The sequence below is a fragment of the Podarcis vaucheri genome (assembly GCF_965113315.1).
Source record: "Podarcis vaucheri genome assembly, chromosome: 12".
In the NCBI taxonomy this organism is placed as follows: domain Eukaryota; kingdom Metazoa; phylum Chordata; class Lepidosauria; order Squamata; family Lacertidae; genus Podarcis; species Podarcis vaucheri.
The window spans coordinates 2,849,320-2,868,790 of record NC_138750.1 but is presented as its reverse complement, the minus strand read 5'-3'; the positions used below and the strand labels follow the sequence as shown (position 1 = coordinate 2,868,790).

Below are 19,471 nucleotides of genomic sequence, written 5' to 3'. Positions count from 1 at the left end.
CTGCTTCGTCCGTTCACTTTCACCCCCTTTTTCCTATTGTTTGCCCTCCCCTGTTTTGTCTCCCCCATTGCAAAAAAGTAGGCTGCAGTTTCTTATTTTTGCTATCCTGAATGCTCCGTGCACCATCCTAATGTACCGTGATAATAACCTTCAGAGACATTATTATAGAATCATAGAATCATAGAGTTGGAAGAGACCACAAGGGCCATCGAGTCCAACCCCCTGCCAAGCAGGAAACACCATCAGAGCATGTGGAAGTTCTTCTGCTACAATTAATAAACGATGGGCTTACTTTTGAACATTTGTTTTTGTTTAAAGGGAATGCCAGCAATTCGGAAGAAGACCAGAACATCAGCAGCACAGAGAATCAGTCTGTCTCCAACACACAGAGACTGTTGGAACCCAAGTCACATGCTCACCACACCAAAATAGATGTCATTAGGAAAGAGCACGCCAAAAATACCCAACGCTACAAATACGATTCACAAAGCACAGACACACTGAATTTCTCTTCTGAGTCCAAGCAGGAGACTGAATATGTAAGTAATTTTTATTTAACAGAAAAAGCAACATACATGTGTTCCGTAAATATCACTTTAAATGGATGCCTACTCTAGATATTGTTAGTTGTCTGAGCTTGTGTTGTTGCCAGAATTACTAGAACTGATCCTGACAGCTGCAAGATTTCTGAATTATACAGAACCATTGCAATCACATTTAATCTGTCAACCAGCAGTCACTTCACAGGCAGGTTAGAGTCCCTGTGCCTCTTTTGATCGTTGCATACAGCTCCGAACCAGAGGTGACATCAGGTTTTGCCTCGAATGAAATTTTGAGGCAGATGTGGAAGCTTCTTGTTTGGGAGAAATATCAGAGGAATTTTGAGAGCAGAAAAGTGAATTTCATTGGTTGGTTTCCCAAGGGAGTTTTAAATGTCCCACGACAAATATTCCTGGAGGTTGTTAGTCATGTGATGCTGAGGGTCTTCATCTCTCTCACCAGCAGCTGAGGGTTCTGTTGGGAATCCACGGCTGGTGGAGGATATCTCTGCCCAGTAAGCAAAGCTGGTGTAAATCATGGCTTGTCTCATTCCTCACGCAAAACATTAAGGTAAATGGGGTTTGTGTTTACCCGAAACATCTGAATCATCCTGAAGGAAGGAAAAGTTTGAGGAAGACAAGTGACGTTTCAAAGAGGATTCTCCACACCACTCCATACTTAAGCTGCCTGGCTGGACAAGATTTTATGGTGGCAATGTCCTGTTCCCCTTACATACACAACAGATTGGCTAATAAATAAAAATTCCTTGCTTTCTGTCTATGTCTGCGAGCCTATAATCCCAAGCAGCCAGTCATAGCAAGTGCTGTGAATGCAGGACTCAGTATCAACTTTTGGCTGGCTATCAGAAGTTTTCTTCTGCACACAAAGCAGTGTCTAGCTTTGCTAGTGATTGCTCTGCCATGCTGAAAATGCCTCTGGGTGAAAAAAACCCACACATGGAGGATGAAGTGGTCACTGTTTCTTGTTCCTTATGTGTAGGATATGAACAAAGTCTGCAGACCTGCCGGACTGGAGGAAACGGGAGCAGAGAATACTCTGGTTCATGTACTGCTCTTGGCAGGCAAGCGGCAGATCCCCATGCCAACAGCACACAAAATGTTGCTGTGTTTTTCTTGGCTGTGCATCAAAACACTCATGGCTGATCCAGACACAACTTTGTGCTGTTGAAAAGGAAAAAAAATAGGGAGGGACCACTCCAAAAACCTACATAAATGGAAAATGTAGAGAGTCTGATGAAAGTGAAAAGTGGCCTTGCCTGGTTTATTTGCCACAAAATGTAGAAATGTTCCAGTGGGAGCCCAAGGGTGCCTGGTTTTTCGGAGAGCGCTGCTTCTCTTTTCGGAGAGCGCTGCTTGGCAGGGGGTTGGACTCGATGGCCCTTGTGGTCTATTCCAACTCTATGATTCTATGATTCTTCCACAAGGAGGAAGGAAACACAAAGGTTTGTGTTCACAGGGTAATACAGGTTGACTTTATTTCCATGCTATCCCCTTCCAACCAATTCTGAAACTGGGGAACTTCAAGTTCTGACATTGCAATAACTCGTATTTAGAGATGCTGATTTAATTTCGCAATCTATTCTGAGTGCAAACGGCACAAAGGCCATCTTCTGAGCATTTTTCTTTAAAATAAAAAGGGAAACAGCAATAGTGGAAGCAGCAGAAATATTATTGACAGTATGTCAATGAACAGACCTGGTTTCATTGAGAGATGACAGCCAGGATTTCAAAAACTTGGCCAGTAGGATATAGTCCATCCAGGCAGTGGGTAAGAAAAGAGGAAAGTGGTGATTACAAAAGCAAGATCTCATTTGTGATGGCTGCTTCCCAGAAACTGCTCCTGCTGTCTGCTGTAGAGCTCTGCAGTTCAGCTATGTGACCAGAAGGAAAAGGGCTTGAAGATTTAGAAACTCCTGTGCCTTACTATGTGGTTAAATTCAGATTAATTGAGAAATTGGAATATTTAATTAATAAAGCAACTAATTTTGACCATTAAAAATATTTTTTTCATGCATTTTACCTCAGAAACAAGTTACAGTGGTGCCCCGCAAGACGAAATTAATCCGTTCCGCAATTTTTGCCGTCTAACGAATTTTTCTTCTTGCGAAGCACGGTTTAAACGGCTTAACAAAGTCGCAAGACGTTTTCGTCTTGCGAAGCAAGCGCATAGGGGAATTCGTCTTGCGAGGCAAATCGCGAATGAAAAAACCTTTCGTCTAGCGAGTTTTTTGTCTTGCGAGGCATTCGTCTTGCGGGGCACCACTGTACCTGTAAAAAGCTTGTAATGTGACCTACAGTCAATGCCCCTGAATTGCTTTATTTGTAAGGAGTAGACGATGTAAAGAATTTTAAAAACATATTCAAAGTTGGGCCAATTGCCTCTTGGAGGCTAATTCATGAGAAATGTTAAAAGAGTTGATTGATCAGTTGATTGATCCGTTAAACTGCCAAGTGAAAGCCCAAGTGAGATCTGCTGGAGCACGGACCTCTCAATGCGCTTTCTGCTGGCAACTGCTTTGCCATCATTTCACTACTTCTCCTGAGCATTAATGAGAAAATCTTCATTGAAAGTTTACTGCACTGTGCTACAAAATGTACTAACGAAGTATGTCACAACTTTTTAGCAATCTTATTGCTCCACAATGGATCTTTTGTGAATAGGGGCCCTTTCTGACCTCATCCTAGCAGGGCAGGAACTAGGATGATGCTGTAAGTCAGGATGTAGAACCTGGGATGCTCCTGATGTTGTTGGCCTATGGCTTTGTAATAGTCGACCTTTTGCTGTGTTGCCTGGGGCTGATGGCAGTTGGAGTCGGGCAGTCTCTGGAGAGCCATGAGTTCCCCATTCCTGGGAACCCTTCCCACGCAACTCAGGCATTTGACATTATCGTCTCCGTGGCATGAGACAACTAGGCTGCTGCAGGTCCCACATAGCTGAGGGGGTGTCCTGGTCAGAAGAACCCTAAATATGCTGTTAAATAGCCTCAGATGTGCTTGGAGTTCTGGCAAGCGTGCTGACTCAGGTAGGAGATGGGGGGCCCCCATCTCCTTGGGGTTGAGACCCCAAGTTCTGTCACTGACCCTGTGTAAGTTGCAGGCTTGCTGTAAATTTTTGGAATATAGCCAGAAGCATTGGATTCCTTGGGAGATGTTCTCTTTGGTCTCCCAGTATAGCTGTTTAATTGATAGTCATAGCCCAAGCCCTGCCTGCCCACCTTAGCCTAAAAAGGGATTCTGTCTCATAATCTCCTAAAGCTGCTCTGGAGGTTAGAGCTATCTGCGGGTTGCAAATATCAACGTGGCTCTCCTTGCCACCGCTCCCCACACTCCTCGCAGCATGTTCAGAGGCTTCCATTAGAGACCAGGGTTTGGCTTGTGCTGCAGGATGGAGAAAGTGTGAAAGTCCAGGAGTCTCTTGCAGTTTTGCCTTCTTTGTTACCTTTCCCCAACTGCTTCAGGAGTAGCAAGACACAGGGCTTGGGAGAGAGGCAGAGGGTTTGTGCCTGCCATTCTTTTTTATTCAAACAATAAAGGGGGAGGGAGCAGTGATTTCTTTCAAAGCCAGTGGTCTCCTTTGCCCACAACGTGGTGCCTAGAGCAAATCTGAGAGCCTCTTTGCTCCTCTTCCAGTCCTTGAGAGCCAGTGTGGGGTAGTGGATAAGAGCAGTGGACTCGTAATCTGGTGAACTGGATTCGCATCTCCGCTTCTCCACATCCAGCTGCTGGGTGACCTTGGGCCAGTCACGCTTCTCTGAAGTCTCTCAGCCCCACTCACCTCACAGAGTGTTTGTTGTGGGGGAGGAGGGGAAAGGAGATTGTGAGCCGCTTTGAGACTCTTTAAGGGGAGTGATAAAGCGGGATATCAAGTCCAAACTTCTCCTCCTCTTCTTCTTCTTCCTCTGCGCTGCCCAAAGCGAAGCTGTGGTTTGGTTTGGTTTGGTTTGGTTTAGTGTTGTGTCTGAGTCCAGGGTTGGGCTTTTTCTCCCCTGAACAAGCTGTGAGCTGTTAATGAAGAACAGACTCACAGCAGCTTGTGGTTTGTTGGGAGTGAGACGACCACAGCCCCAGGTTCCTACATGACCCTCTGCTCCATCATGGCTTAGCTCTTGGGAATGGGGCAGCAACAGGATGGGAGAGTGAAGCAGCTGAGATTTTGCCTCCAGGTACCTGTGCACTTGCTTATCCTCACTAAGCCATAGTTTGGCTGCTTCCATGTAACATTATGCCAATGTGAGAAAGTTTTCACCTGAGCATGTATTCCTTGTTCAGAAAAGTCTGTCAACCTGGATGAAGTTATAGTTGTAGTTTTGAACCAGGTCGTCTCTTGTTCAGATCTGTCAGCCTCGAGCTCACGAGGCAGCCTTAAGCTCAGCACACACAGAGCCACCTGCAGGAGATCTACCTCCCAGGGGATTTTGCAGGGTTGATATAACAATCATTGAGACAGTGTATCTGAAGCCCTATGCACCATCCAAAGGCACTGGAAATAATCAGTGTTTAATCTGCATTTTACACAAATATTTTTCTTAAAATGAAGAAGCCCCAAAGAGCAAACAAAGGTGTTTTTGTGCCTCCACTAAAGAAGAAAGAAGATGCCTTTTGTGTGTTGTTAAACTAGCCAGTGGTGAAACCACGCTGCAAAATCCCGAGGCAACTTGATCTTAAGTTTCAACCATGATGTGGTATTTTGAATCTTGGCTCAGTGAACTTAATGGGTGTCAGGGACTGGCTGGGTGGCAGCCGGTGGTCCAGGAGGCACCTGAGGGGGAAGGGGACTTTGAGCCAGGGAGGAATAGAGGGAGGAGGAAGCGGAGAGGCTTGAGGGAGCCACAGACACTGAAAGAGAAGGAGCAGGGGAGGTTTCTCCTTCCTGCAATACAGTCCTGATTCAGCTCCTTCTCCTCCCCACTCTCAGTGCAGGAAAGAAGAGTCAAGAAAAGTTTAGAACAATTAAGAAAAGCCGAGTCACAGTGAAAAAGCACGGAGGGAGGTATAAATAAGGGGGAAGAGAGGACGGAACTTTAGCTTCTGCAACTGACTTTCTTAGCTGATGGATGTGCTGTGTCTCCTTGGTTACTGGGCAAAAAAGTTAATTACAGTGGTACCTCGGTTTTCAAATGTAATCAGTTCTGGAATACCGTTTGAGTTCTGAAACATTCAAAAACCGAAAACTCAATATGGAAGCCGCGTGGCATGTTTGATTTCTGAGGCATGTTCGAAAACCGAAGCATTTACTTCTGGGTTTATGGCGTGCGAAAACCGAAATGTTTGTCAACGGAGACGTTCGAAAACTGAGGTACCACTGTACTGTGAAGCCATGCCTGTTTCTGCTTACAGACGGAAGGGCTTTTCTGGCAGCCTGGCAACAGGCAAACATATATTACACTGCAATTAGAATCATGCTAAACATCTTTAAAATATTTGCAGTTGTGTATGATAAAACAATAAACACATGTAAAATAAAAAAGAAACACCAAAAAGTGAATAACAGCCCCAAATTAAAAAATTGTCCAGTAGCACCCTAGAGACCAACTAAGCTTTTGTGTGCATTATGGGATAGCCACTCGCAGCCTCTCCTGGGCAAGGGGAGCCTTCATCCCCCTGCCCGGGAGAGGCTGCCCGCGGCTAAGGCTCCCCCAAGAGCATGTGGAGTGTGCGGCCCTTCTCCCTCCTCGGGGAAAAAGCCCCGAAGAGCCGCACACACGCTCCATGCGGCTCTTTAAAGGGAGCGCTGAGCAGAGCCTCCTGCCTGCATTCGCTCCATAAGATGCACACACATTTCCCCTTACTTTTTAGGAGGGGAAAAGTGCAGCTTATAGAGCGAAAAATATGGTAATTTTAGGATCCAAGCAATTGCCCTAAATGTGTAGAACATTTGTTCAGTTTAGGTGTAGTGTGGTGTGGTGCAATAGGTGAGTGTGGATCAGGTTTTAATCAGCTACTCTGAAGGGGGCGGAAGCTGGATTTAGATGTCCCCCTTCTCCCCACTAAATGTCTTCACAGTGAAGTGGCAGTTTATTTGATCCCTAATTGCAGTTCTCTATGTGGGTACAGTTAGCTTGGGAGCATTTTAAATTTTTTTTAATACAAGCCTAATTACAATCTGCTGTGTAAAATAGTAGTTAAAGCAGCCAAATTCTTGATAGGCAGATGTGTGAGTTCCAGCTGCCTTTATGTGAAGACAAAGTTGGCTCTCTAATATTCTAGAAACCTTCAGCTAAGATGGAGTGGAACTAGGCTTTATTTCACCCGGGTCAAAAACCCACAGTGACACCCCTCTGGAGGCTTCACCCAGGGCTAAGGAAATGTCCTTCCTTAACCCTTTAGTGTTCTTTTGCTATTTTAGTCAAAATTTCATTCTCCATCTTAATACAACACTTAATACCAGTGTTTACCATAGTGTCAAATAGAACGCTAAGAGTATTGGCATATAAGGATTTTCTGATTTGTAAGAATAAATAAGCGATCATTATAATTGTCAGGGTCCTTGTCGCAGAGAAATGGAAGACACATTAAACAACCTAAAGATTCTGAATGTCTTAAGCCCGAGAGGATTGCATATTCCAAATTGTGACAAGAAGGGATTCTACAAGAAAAAACAGGTGAGTGAAATTTCTCAGCCATTTATGTTTTCCTTCCTTCATCTGTTATAGTCAGTAATTCCAGTAAAATATCACTGAACAACAAATCATTAATCTTCAGCCCATGCCATTTTTGTCAAATACAGCAGTTTGGGGGCACCTCTTGGCATGGCTCCAAGGCTCCTTGTCAGATGCAATTGATGTCAATAACAACAGATCACATTGGAGAAACCTCTGCCAAGTCACATATGAGCTTGACGCTGGCCCTAGTTTCCAGTACCTTTCGTTGAAAAAAAGAAGCAGCTCTCTGAAAAAGAAGGGGATGGACAGCAAAATGAGCATATGGCTGTAATAGATCAATGCTTTGAATAGTAATTAGCTGCTTGAGGGTTCCTAGAAAAATTGAGTTGGGTCATGTTACAGACAACAACCTGAGCAACTTTACGTATGTATCCTTTACATGCTGCTGAGGATTGCTTCCAAAATCTAGGTCATGTGATCAAGAAAGTGATATGCACTCAGAACATTTACTTCTAAGTAATGCTGGCATCTCAGGCAGTCTGGATTTTGGGCACCTGCCTCATGAGATAATGACCTTTCTTGACAATTGCAGACCACCAGACCTACCCACACCTTGGCTAGTTCAGACATAAACCTGCGCCACCAAAGAGCCCTCCTTGCAGACTTTGCGTCTTGTTTTCTCTTTCAGTTTTGCACTTTTGCCTCTATTTTTTTCTCTGTATGCATGCTGACCCTCACTTACTTGAATTAGGATAGTGCAGAATGTTCATTTAATCAGAACTGTGTTGCAATACTTGAAGGTGCCTTTTGTCCCATATTAACATACCTATTTGTTAAGAGAGGCTCTCTTGACTTCTGCAGATTGAAGTGCTTGAGTGACTGCACACAGAGTAAAGCTACCCTTCATTTATACTGGCACCAAACTATTGAGGGTTTTACAGTGGTACCTTGGTTTAAGAACTTAATTCGTTCTGTAGGTCTGTTCTTAACCTGAAACTGCTCTTAACCAGAAGGACCACTTTTGCTAATGGGGCCTCCTGCGCCGCTGCTGCACAATTTCTGTTCTCATCCTGAAGCAAAGTTCTTAATCCGAGGTACTATTTCTGGGTTAGCGGAGTCTGTAACCTGAAGCATCTGTAACCTGAAGCGTATGTAACCCGAGGTACCACTGTACCTTGAATTTGACCTAATAACAAACTGAAGCTATTGAGGATCTTTGAGGAGGAGTGTAATATACTGAATTTTACTTCTGCCGGCAATCACAGAATCATAAAATCCGCATTGGGGGTCATCTAGTCCAGCCCCCTGCAATGCAGGAATCTCAGCTAAAGCATCCATGACAGGTGGCCATCCAACCTCTGCTTACAAACATCCAAGGAAGGAGAGTCCACCACCTCCCATGGGAGTCTGTTCCACTGCCGAACAGCTCTTCTCAGTCAGAAAGTTTCCCCAAATGTTTAGTAGAAATCTCTTTTCTTGTAAATTGAAGCCATTGGTTTGCATCCTACTATCCAGAGCAGGAGAAAACAAGCATGCTCCCTCTTCCATGTGATAGCCCTTAAGATATTTGAAAATGGCTATACTATCTCCTCTCAGTCTCCTCTTCCAGGCTAAACAAAGCCAACTCCCTTAACCATTCCTCATAAGACTTAGTTTCTAGACCCTTGATCATCTTGGTCACCCTTCCTTTGCACATGTTCCAGTTTGTCAGTGTCCTTCTTGAATTGTGGTGCCCAGAACTGGACACAGTATTCCAGGTGTGGTCTGATCAAGGCAGAATATAGCAGGACTGTGATTTCCCTCAATCTGGATACAAGACTTCTGTTGATGTTGCCTAGTTGTCCCCAATCTTATATCTGTGCAACTGGTTATTCATTCCTAAGTGTAGAACCTTAAATTTATCTCTATTAAAATTCATTTTGTTCAATCTGTTAAAGTATCTTCAATCTCAATTCTGTTTTCTGTGGCATTAGCTACCCCTCCCAGTTTGGTGTGGTTTGCAAATTGGATGAGCACCTTCTCAATTTCTTCATCCAAGTCATTTATAAAGATGTTGAGCAGCTATGCACCCAGGACATAACCCTTCAGCACCCCACTTGTCACTTTTTTCCAGGATGGTGAGGAAACATTACTAAGCACTCTTTGGGTTTGGTCTGCCAGCCAGCTGCAAATCCACCTAATGGTTATCTCTTCCAGCTCATGTTACCAACTTCTCTGAAAGTGCATCATGGGGAACTTTGTCAAAAGCCTTACTGAAATAAAATACACTACATCCACTGCCTTCTCCTGATCCATCAAGCTTGTAACTCCTTCAAAAAAAAAGAAAAGAGGTTCATGTGGCTTGATTTATTTTTGAGAAACCCATGCTGGGTCTTGGTAATCACAGCATCCTTTTGTAGGCGCTTTCATTTAATAATCTGCCCTTTCCTGGTATTGATATCAAGCTGACCAGTCTAGGTCTCCCCCCCCCCCCCGGATTTGGAGAAGGAGACAACATTTGCCCACCTTCATTCCCCAGGGACCTCATCTGTTCTCCAAGAATTCTCAAATATTAGACAGAAGCTCTGAGATTATATCCGCAAGCTCCTTTAGTACCCTTTAAATATTGGAACACCTGAAGTCTGTCATGACTAATATATTTCTCCTATTTGAATGTTTGATGATCTGATCTAGGAAGACATCGTCCAAGTTTTCAGTCTGGCTTCAAGGTCTATGGCAGGCACACACAGTAAGGTCACTGTTGTTTCCCTTTCCTATAGTTTTTTACCCAGATACTCTCAATCTGTCTTCCATGCTCCAAGTCATAGATCTCTTCACAAGTTGTATACATCATTTGTATATAATGCTACTCCTTCCTTCCTGTTCGGTAAATCCTTTTTGAATAGGTTAAACCACTCAATTTCTACATTCCAGTCATGACTCTCATACCAGATTTCAGTAATGCCTATTAGGTCATATTCATCATCCTGTATTAAGAGCTCAAATTTGTCCTGCTTGTTTCCTTTACACTGTGCATTAATATAGAAACACCTGAAAGCACAAGTTATTCCCTCCAACTGCTAGCTTCTTGTGGTTTTCTGCAGGTTTCTGTAGGATGATCTCAGTTTCCTGTGCATCAGTGAAACCATTATCCCCAGTATCAGGTGTTCCCCTGTTGTCGTGCTGCAGCATTCTGGACCAAGCTGAAGGGTTGCAGTAATTCAGTCTTGCAGTTACCAATGCTTGGACCATTGTGGTCAAGCTATTCTTCTCCAGCAGACTAGGTCTTTCCCCTAAAAAATAATGTCAAAAATTAGGGGGTGTCTTGTACATGGGGCCATCTCCCCCTATTTTCTTAAATCTGAGTCCCCCAAAATAGGGGGCATCTTATACATGGGGGCATCTTATAGATGGAAAAATATGGTACTTTGTGATGTGTGACACAGTAATGTCCCAAATCCCTAACCTGTTTTCAGTGTCAAGGTCAGTTCTGAAACGTGTCAGGCAACCATTAGAGAATGAGAATTTAATATCATGATTTCCAAGTTAGGAGACATGGCTTCATGACAGGTGATTCCTAATACCTCCTGTTTTTAGAAATGTAAGTGCTTAAAGCTGATATTGCACGAGGCTTCCTTGCTATTTTGCATGACGCATTGCATTTTAAAAGATAGTTTTGCCACATGAACCGCCGTCTTTCCCATGAATGGTTTCCCAGGCCACACCTCTTGCTTCCAGTTGCCATTTTGCAGCAATGATGCAAATGTGCGATGTCTGCTGTGCTTTCATTAGAAAATATTATTAGTAAAGCATTCTCTGTATGTTTTAGTTGGCCTTTTATGTGGTTTGGGAGTTGGAAATGAAGAAAGTCAACATCAAGCGACCAGCCAACCTGCTGTACCTTCCAAAGAGTACACAGGTGTTAAAGAACTGCTTCCCCATATGTTGCTCATATGGCTCTGTATTGACTTTCTCTCTGTGTGTGACATCTTTAAAGGCAGTTTCAGTCGTCCAAGGCATAAATGCATTTGTGGGGCCTTGATTTCACTTTTCTTCATTGTCCAAGTAGAAGGAGTGCAACACTTGCTTTATATTTACCCCTACAGCTTATCTTGAACAGCTGAGGATTTCTCTCCATTTATATTTGGGGCTGTAGTTCAGGTTTCAAGTACTTAATCTAGATCTTGTTCCTTTTACAGTAACCATGTTCTCCCCTAGCTCTGCTATCTTCTTACAGTAGACCAATATTAGGGCCAGAAACGGATTGTAATAACTGCTGACTTTTAGATTTTCTGAGAAAGCAGTCTATTACCAGGCGCAATCTGCCTTAATCACTCTGGGGAGAGAAGTCTGGGCTTCCACTTAAAACATCTTATTCTCCCCCTCCCTTTTTTTTTGTTTCACGTCCATCCTGAAGAAGAGTTTTCTTTAAATCAAAAGTGTCTGTGCCACTTTGTGAATTTTTGTTGGTCCTTGTAAAAAATTTGTTGTTGTTGTTTAGTCATTTAGTCGTGTCCGACTCTTTGTGACCCCATGGACCAGATGTAAGAAATTAGAACCATATTTTCAGAAAGTTCACATTGTCTTCTAATTGTTTACAATGGTCATGATATCATTTTGCAGGGTCTTCTTTCTGGCTTTTAGCAATTTGGAATTGTGCATTTAGCTTCTTTTTATCCAGAAATGAAGAAGCGGGGATGGGATTCCTGCTAGATAGGCAAGGTGCTCGCTCTCTTCGGGGCAGAGGGGACTGGAGAGGTTGGCAAGGAGCTTTCGAAGCCACATGCAAGTGAACTTGAAGATGCTCCAGATTCTTTGCCAAGGGATGGGAGGTGGTAACTGATGCTGCGGAAGAGCTTCCACAGCTCACATGCAGAGACCTTTTTAGTTGCATTTTAAACTAACATTTGACTGTTATAATTTTAATCTGGGCTGTAAACTATGCAGTTTATGTGGTTGCTAGGAAATTTTTGTTTAAAAAATAGTTTTTAAATTTTTATACATTATATTTTTAATATTGCTTTGGTCTTCTTTGTAAGCCACCCAAGAAATATTTCTGGATTGGTGGCCAGATACAACAACTTAACACTATGCAGGCATGCAGTTACCTGTTGATGGTAAAGCTCGTGGGGGACGAGCTGTGTCCACATGCAGTAGGAGCCCCAGGTGCCCAGGTGCTGACTGACTGACACCCAGGAGGGTGACACCCATCCACCTTCCCTCGTCCCCTTAAAGCATGGGCAGGAGACTGGAAAGCAAGGCAGACAATGAATCATAGAATCATAGAGTTGGAAGAGACCACAAGGGCCATGGAGTCCTGCCAAGCAGGAAACACCATCAGAGCACTCCTGACATATGGTTGTCAAGCCTCTGCTTAAAGACCTCCAAAGTAGGAGACTCCACCACACTCCTGGGCAGCAAATTCCACTGTCAAACAGCTCTTACTGTCAGGAAGTTCTTCCTAATGTTTAGGTGGAATCTTCTTTCTTGTAGTTTGGATCCATTGCTCCATGTCCGCTTCTCTGGAGCAGCAGAAAACAACTTTCTCCCTCCTCTATGTGACATCCTTTTATATATTTGAACATGGCTATCGTATCACCCCTTAACCTCCTCTTCTCCAGGCTAAACATGCCCAGCTCCCTTAGCCGTTCCTCATAAGGCATCGTTTCCAGGCCTTTGACCATTTTGGTTGCCCTCCTCTGGACACGTTCCAGTTTGTCAGTGTCCTTCTTGAATTGTGGTGCCCAGAACTGGACACAGTACTCCAGGTGAGGTCTGACCAGAGCAGAATACAGTGGCACTATTACTTCCCTTGATCTAGATGCTATACTCCTATTGATGCAGCCCAGAGTTGCATTGGCTTTTTTAGCTGCCGCGTCACACTGTTGGCTCATGTCAAGTTTGTGGTCAACCAAGACTCCTAGATCCTTTTCACATGTACTGCTCTCAAGCCAGGTGTCACCCATCTTGTATTTGTGCCTCTCATTTTTTTTGCCCAAGTGCAATACTTTACATTTCTCCCTGTTAAAATTCATCTTGTTTGTTTTTGCCCAGTTCTCTAATCTGTCAAGGTTGTTTTGAAGTGTGATCCTGTCCTCTGGGGTGTTAGCCACCCCTCCCAGTTTGGTGTCATCTGCAAATTTGATCAGGATGCCCTTGAGTCCATCATCCAAGTCGTTGATAAAGATGTTGAATAAAACCGGGCCCAAGACAGAACCCTGTGGCACCCACTAGTCACACTTCTCCAGGATGAAGAGGAACCATTGATGGTTCAGTCAGTCAGCCAGTTTGGGTTCGGTCAGTCAGCCAGTTACAAATCCACTGAGTGGTAGCATAGTCAAGACCGCATTTTACCAGCTTCTTTACAAGAATCTATAGTAAACTCCCACAATGAGGTCTCTGTTATTCTTCTCTCCCTTAATTTTGACCCAAATGCTCTCACTTTGGCTTTGAGGTTCTAAATCTTGGATCTCTTCACAGGTATACACATCCCTGACATATAACGCCACTCCTCCTCCTTTCTTGTCTGGTCTGTTTCTCTGAAATAGATTGTATCCCTCCATTATTACATTCCAATCGTGGGACTTATCCCACCAGGTTTCAGTGATGCCTATTATGTCATATTTAGTTTGCTGTACCAAGAGCTCAAGCTCATCTTTTTTATTTCCCATGCTTTGCGCATTAGTGTACAGACATTGAAGTCCATTAATCATTCCCCCGTGTCTCTTATTTAAGGATTTTTTCCTCCCACCACTAGGTCTGCGTGCTGTTTGCTCCATTTGGTCCATGACATTTGGATGATCATCTTCATCAATTGATAGACTCCTACCTTCAGTAGCACTGTCTTCCTCCCACACATTAGTCAGTTTAAAGCCCTCTTGATGAGGTTTCTGAGATTTTTGGCAAAAACATTCCTCCCAACTGTTGTGAGGTGCAGCCCATCGCTTGCCAGAAGTCCATCTTCAAGAAACTGCAGCACACTTCCCGAGACATCTTGTCAGGGCCACAGATCACTGCTTCTGTTCCCTCAGTAGGGAATCCCCTATCACCACTACACGCCTCCTCTTAGGTTTGGTTGGGGTTCTTCTGTGAGCTGCCCGTTCCAAGGTCGCCTGCACATTCCCTGAGGACTGACTTTGCTGCTTGTCTTTATATACCTGATCGACTGTAATGAGGGAGAGATCCTCAAATGGAGTCTGTTCTTCGTCTTCCATGCTAGGGGAGAGGACTTCAAAGTGATTGTGTATTTCTAAACAATCAGAGCGAACCCTGGGCCTCCTACTTCTTTGAGTCACGTTTCTCCATATATCTGGCTCCTGTGTTGGTGAACTAGCCTCCTTCTCAGGGGTGTCCCCTGTCTCCTCCTTGGTGGAGACGCTGTTCTCTGTTGCTTCCAAGAAGAGCTCCAGCTACACGTTCCTCCAGTTGCTGGACTTTGTCTTCTAAGAGGGCAATCAACATACAATTGCTGCAGGTAAAGCTGCCTGCAACCTTTGGCAAGAGGGCAAACATTGCGCAAGAACCGCAGGCGACTGCAGCTGTTCCCTCACCCTCCATCTTGAGAACGTGTCGTTGGGGGTGGCTACAGTGGTCCTCCATCTTAAAAAGCGTGAAGACAGGACAAATAACCCCCCCAAAAAAACCTAGGTCTCCCCCAACAAACGTTTGAGACTAGCTCCCCTAAATCTAAAAGACGGATTAAACTGCGTGTGCCGCCAGATGTGCCTCCCACAGCTAATCACCTGACTCAACAGAAACCCTGCCCCCTCTGACCTTTGCACAGGGAGAGCAGCTAATCAGCCACAAAGAAACACACACACACACAAGAAAACCCTTTTTGCTCCTTCTTCAGCTGCTGCCCTGCAAGCTCAGGAGAGCTGAGTGACAATTGTTGCAGATCAGGGTGACAATGGAGATCAGGGTGACAATTGTGACAATGGAGATCAGGGTGACAATTGTTGCATTGCAAAACATATTTTTCCAGGGAAAGTCCTTTCAAAAAGAGGCAGATACATCTTTACAGTGCAATCCTATGCATGTTTCTTTTAAGAAACAGTAAGTTCATCTGCGTCTACTCAGAAGTGAGTTCAGTGTGTTTAAAGTGCATATATATCAGATGGTAGTCCTGGCTTCTATGCTGTCTACACTTCTCACCCTCTAAAATACAACCTCCTAAAAGATAACAGCATTATTAACAATCTTTTTGCCCACTGCCACAACCAAGGCATAATAAATTAAGAAAAGTTGATCAAATTAATCAACAGTAAACATAGCTTTTGCCACTTTGGGCTGTTGTCTGATTTATTACCAGGAACAATAACTGAGTACACATTCCTGGAAATTGGTGCTCGCTGTCTCTCACAGCTATCGTTTGCAGTAACTTCAGACGCAGGCTCCATGCAGCAGCAGCTGATGCCTGACTCCTTATTAGTTTGAACCTTGGATTTATTCCATGGGGTGGGCATTGAAATTCCAGCAGCTGTGCTGCTCCAGGAGGACTGTTTGCACTCCAGCACTATGGATATGTTCAGATGTCCTCTTGGGGCTCTGTCCTGTCAGACACAGAGCAGTTTAATTTTTTTTTTTTGCACAGTCCTCTCCACTGCCAGCTTGGCCACCCCCTCCCCCCAATTTCAGTTCATAATTCCTCTGGAGCAAGCGTTGTACTGTGTGTTGCTTCATGTCAGGAGGGAGTGTACATCTGTAGCTCTGCCAAAGTCGGGGGTAGAAAAACATTTCAAAAGGGGAGCTGTGAGAGAAAAGCGGCAGGTAGGAAAATGATGCAGCATGTAAAGCAAACCAGCTTAGAAGGCTTTGTTCTCGCTCAACCTGTTCCTGGGATGTCCCACTTCAGACTGCAAGTAGGGATTTGTATGCTTACATTCCTTCATCTCCCGCCAACACTTCACATGACAAAAACTGTCAGGTAGAGGGCTAAGGTAGAACCCTTCTCCCTGACATGCTAGTTTCCTGTGTGCAGGAAGTTGAATTATATTGTTACAGGCTTAGGGGTCCCTTCCAGACCAGGGAGCCTGTGAATGTAGGATTGTGAGAATCTGTGCGAGGGGAACATGCTGAACCAGTTGGCTGGCTTCTTTATAAGGCATTGACTGGCCTTGCTTGGCCCCTTCAGTGTTCTCATCAGCATGTCCCAGAGTGAGCTGTGTGGCCGTCGTGGCAACGAAGGGATGCTGCTCTCCCAGAAGGAGGTAGGCATTTCCTCACCTGCCCACGCTTCACCTGGCTAGATGCCAGGTCCCTCTAGGATGGGGAGCAGTGAGCCAAGGAGTTTTGGTTAATGCTGGAAGTCAAAGACCAAGGGACATGACTTGCTCTGTGCTGGACGCAAAGCTGAATTGGGGGCTTCCCTAGAAATCTAATGGAGAAGCAAGACCCACTGAAGTGCTAAAAAGGTGCAAAGAAAACCACATACCCTAAAGACACCACTGGCTCCGCTGAGCTACATTCCAAGGGAACTAACCCCTGGAGTCGGTCGCCACTTGAGCTTGGAGTGTGAGCAGCAGGACATTGGCCTTCCGAGCAGCCACACAGCAGTCAGAGGTTTCTATAGGCACATCTCCCAGGCGAGCAAGAGGCACCGTTGCAGTTTGAGGAGACTCTGAAAGAGAGGAGATTCCGACTAAACATCAGGAAGAACTTTCTGGGAGGAAGAGCTGTTTTGCAGTGGAGAGGTCTCCCTTGGGAGGTTGCAAACTCTCCTTCCTTGGAGGTTTTTAGCAGAGGTTGGATGGCCATCTGTCATGGATACCTTAGTGGAGATTCTTGCATTGCAGGGGTCCCTTCCAGCTCTACAGTTTTGTGATTCTTTGTTGGTGAATCTGCAGAAAATTTAAGTATTCAAGCAATGAATACTTGTTAATCTTGCTTGCTTTAGACACTCTCTGCCCTAATCCTCTGCCCTAGCTACTCATTCTCTGGTGGCAGAAAAACAGGCTCACATAGTTTCCTTCCTGCTGTGTTGCCCTATGAGAAGCACATCCACAGCAACATAATATTGTGATTATATGTAGCTGGATGGAAGATTGCAGAAAGCCTCTTGAGCTGATGTACGCAAGTGATTTCTTCTGTGCTCTGTCCCACCCTGACAATGCCCCTGTCCTTATTTTGGTGCCACGTAGTGGCTTTGCATGCCAGTGATCCACTATGGTCCATCAGTTGCTCCCACACACCCCTCACAAAACACTCACAAATGACAACAGTTATTGAAGAAGTTGTATTTATTTATTTTTTTTATAATAATTTTTTATTACATTTTTTCCAAATTACAAAGAAAACAAAAGGAAAGACAGAACAGAAGAAAAAAAGAAAAAAGAACAGAAAATCATAACCATTTCGACAACTCACTTCAAATTTCCATTGGACTTCCCCACATCTCCCACATAATGCATTCTTGATAATAAAGTTATCAGCAAATTATACCCTTATTTCATATGTTTCTTTATATTTTCAGTTGCAATTTAGGTTTAAATCTCTTATTCTCCAATTACTCTAAAGATATAACATAATATCCTTTTTACCCGTTTAAACTTTGATTCTTTCATGAGTGTTATCAATTTCATAAATAATTAAATTTCATTGCTGGGGCTAACGTTCCAAATCATACGGCGTCTTATGTTTCATACAACTTATAATACTTTTGCAAATAGTCTTTAAATTTTTTCCAGTCCTCCTCCATTGCCTCTTCTCCCAAGTCTCGGATCCTTGCAGTCATCTCGGCCAATTCCATATAGTTCATCAATTGCGTCTGCCAATCCTCCAGTGTGGGCAAATCTTGGGTCTTCCAATGCTTAGCGATAAGGATTCTTGCTGCTGTTGTAGCATACATAAAAAAGGTTCTATCCTTTTTTAACACCTTCTGGCCGACAATGCCCAGAAGGAAGGCCTCTGGTTTCTTGGGGAAGGTGTACTTAAACACCTTTTTTAACTCGTTATAGATCATTTCCCAAAAGGCCTTCAATCTTGGACAAGTCCACCAGAGGTGAAAGAATGTCCCTTCAGCCTCCTTGCATTTCCAACATTTATTGTCAGACAAATGGTATATCTTAGCAAGTTTGACTGGGGTCATGTACCACCTGTATACCATTTTCATAATGTTTTCTTTCAAGGCATTACATGCCGTAAATTTCACACCGGTGGTCCATAACCTTTCCCAGTCCTCAGACATAATGTTGTAACCAATGTCTTGAGCCCATTTTATCATGGCTGACTTAACTGTCTCATCCTGAGTGTTCCATTTAAGCAGCAAGTTGTACATTCTCGATAATACCTTGGTCTTTGGTTCTAACAACTCTGTCTCAAGTTTCGATTTTTCCACCTGGAACCCTATTTTTTTATCTAGCTTAAAAACCTCATTAATTTGGGCATAATGTAGCCAATTTTGCACCTTATCCTTTAATTTTTCAAAGCTCTGCAACCTCCAATTACCTCCAATATTTTCTATTATTTCCCAATATTTCGGCCAATATGCCTCCATATTGGATGTTTTCCGAGCTTTGGCCTCTATTGGTGAAATCCACCTCGGAGTTTTACTTTCCAATAAGTCTTTGTATTTTTTCCAAACCATATATATTGCTTTCCTGACAATATGGTTTTTGAACATTCCATGTGTTTTCCCCTTGTCATACCACAAATACGCATGCCAACCTAACGAATTGTTGAAGCCTTCCAGATCAAGGACATCAGTGTTTTCCAATAAGATCCAATCTTTCATCCAGCAGAAGGCCGCAGCTTCATAATATAACCTTAAGTCCGGCAGGGCAAACCCCCCTCTCTCCTTTGCATCAGTTAATATTTTGAATTTTATTCGGGGCTTTTTGCCCTGCCAGACAAACCTAGAGATATCCCTCTGCCACTTTCCAAAGCATTCCACTCTGTCCACGACCTGCAAGGCTTGAAACAAAAACAACATCTTTGGCAAAACGTTCATTTTTATAGCTGCAATTCGGCCTAACAAGGATAATTTCAATCTTGACCAAATTTCTAAATCTTTTTTAACTTCTGACCAACATTTTTCATAGTTATCTTTAAATAGATTCAAATTCTTAGAGGACAGATTGACCCCCAGGTATTTCACTTTTTTAACAATGTTTAGTTCTGTTTCCTTCTGAAACCCCTCTGTTTCAGTAACCGTCAAGTTTTTCCCTAACACCTTAGTTTTTTGTTTGTTCAACTTAAAACCCGCCACCCGACCAAATTTCTGAATCAATTCCAAAACTCTTTTTGTACTAGGTTCTGGCTCCTGTAATGTTAAAACCAAGTCATCTGCAAATGCTTTCAGTTTATATTGTTTCGCTCCGACCCGTATTCCTT

General features: G+C 43.7%; 1 protein-coding gene across 2 annotated transcripts in view; it reads left to right on the top strand.

Moving 5' to 3' along the window:
- The window catches only part of IGFBP3 (insulin like growth factor binding protein 3), a 42,745-nt gene that overhangs the window by 10,348 nt on the left and 12,926 nt on the right, over positions 1-19,471 (top strand). Inside the window, exons 2-3 of one of the 2 annotated variants that reach the window (XM_082192907.1) lie at positions 319-539; positions 7,043-7,162. In XM_082192907.1, coding sequence (XP_082049033.1) covers positions 319-539; positions 7,043-7,162 — 341 coding nt within the window. The remainder of the gene's footprint in view (positions 1-318; positions 540-7,042; positions 7,163-19,471) is intronic. The other variant, XM_082192908.1, reaches the window with a different exon arrangement.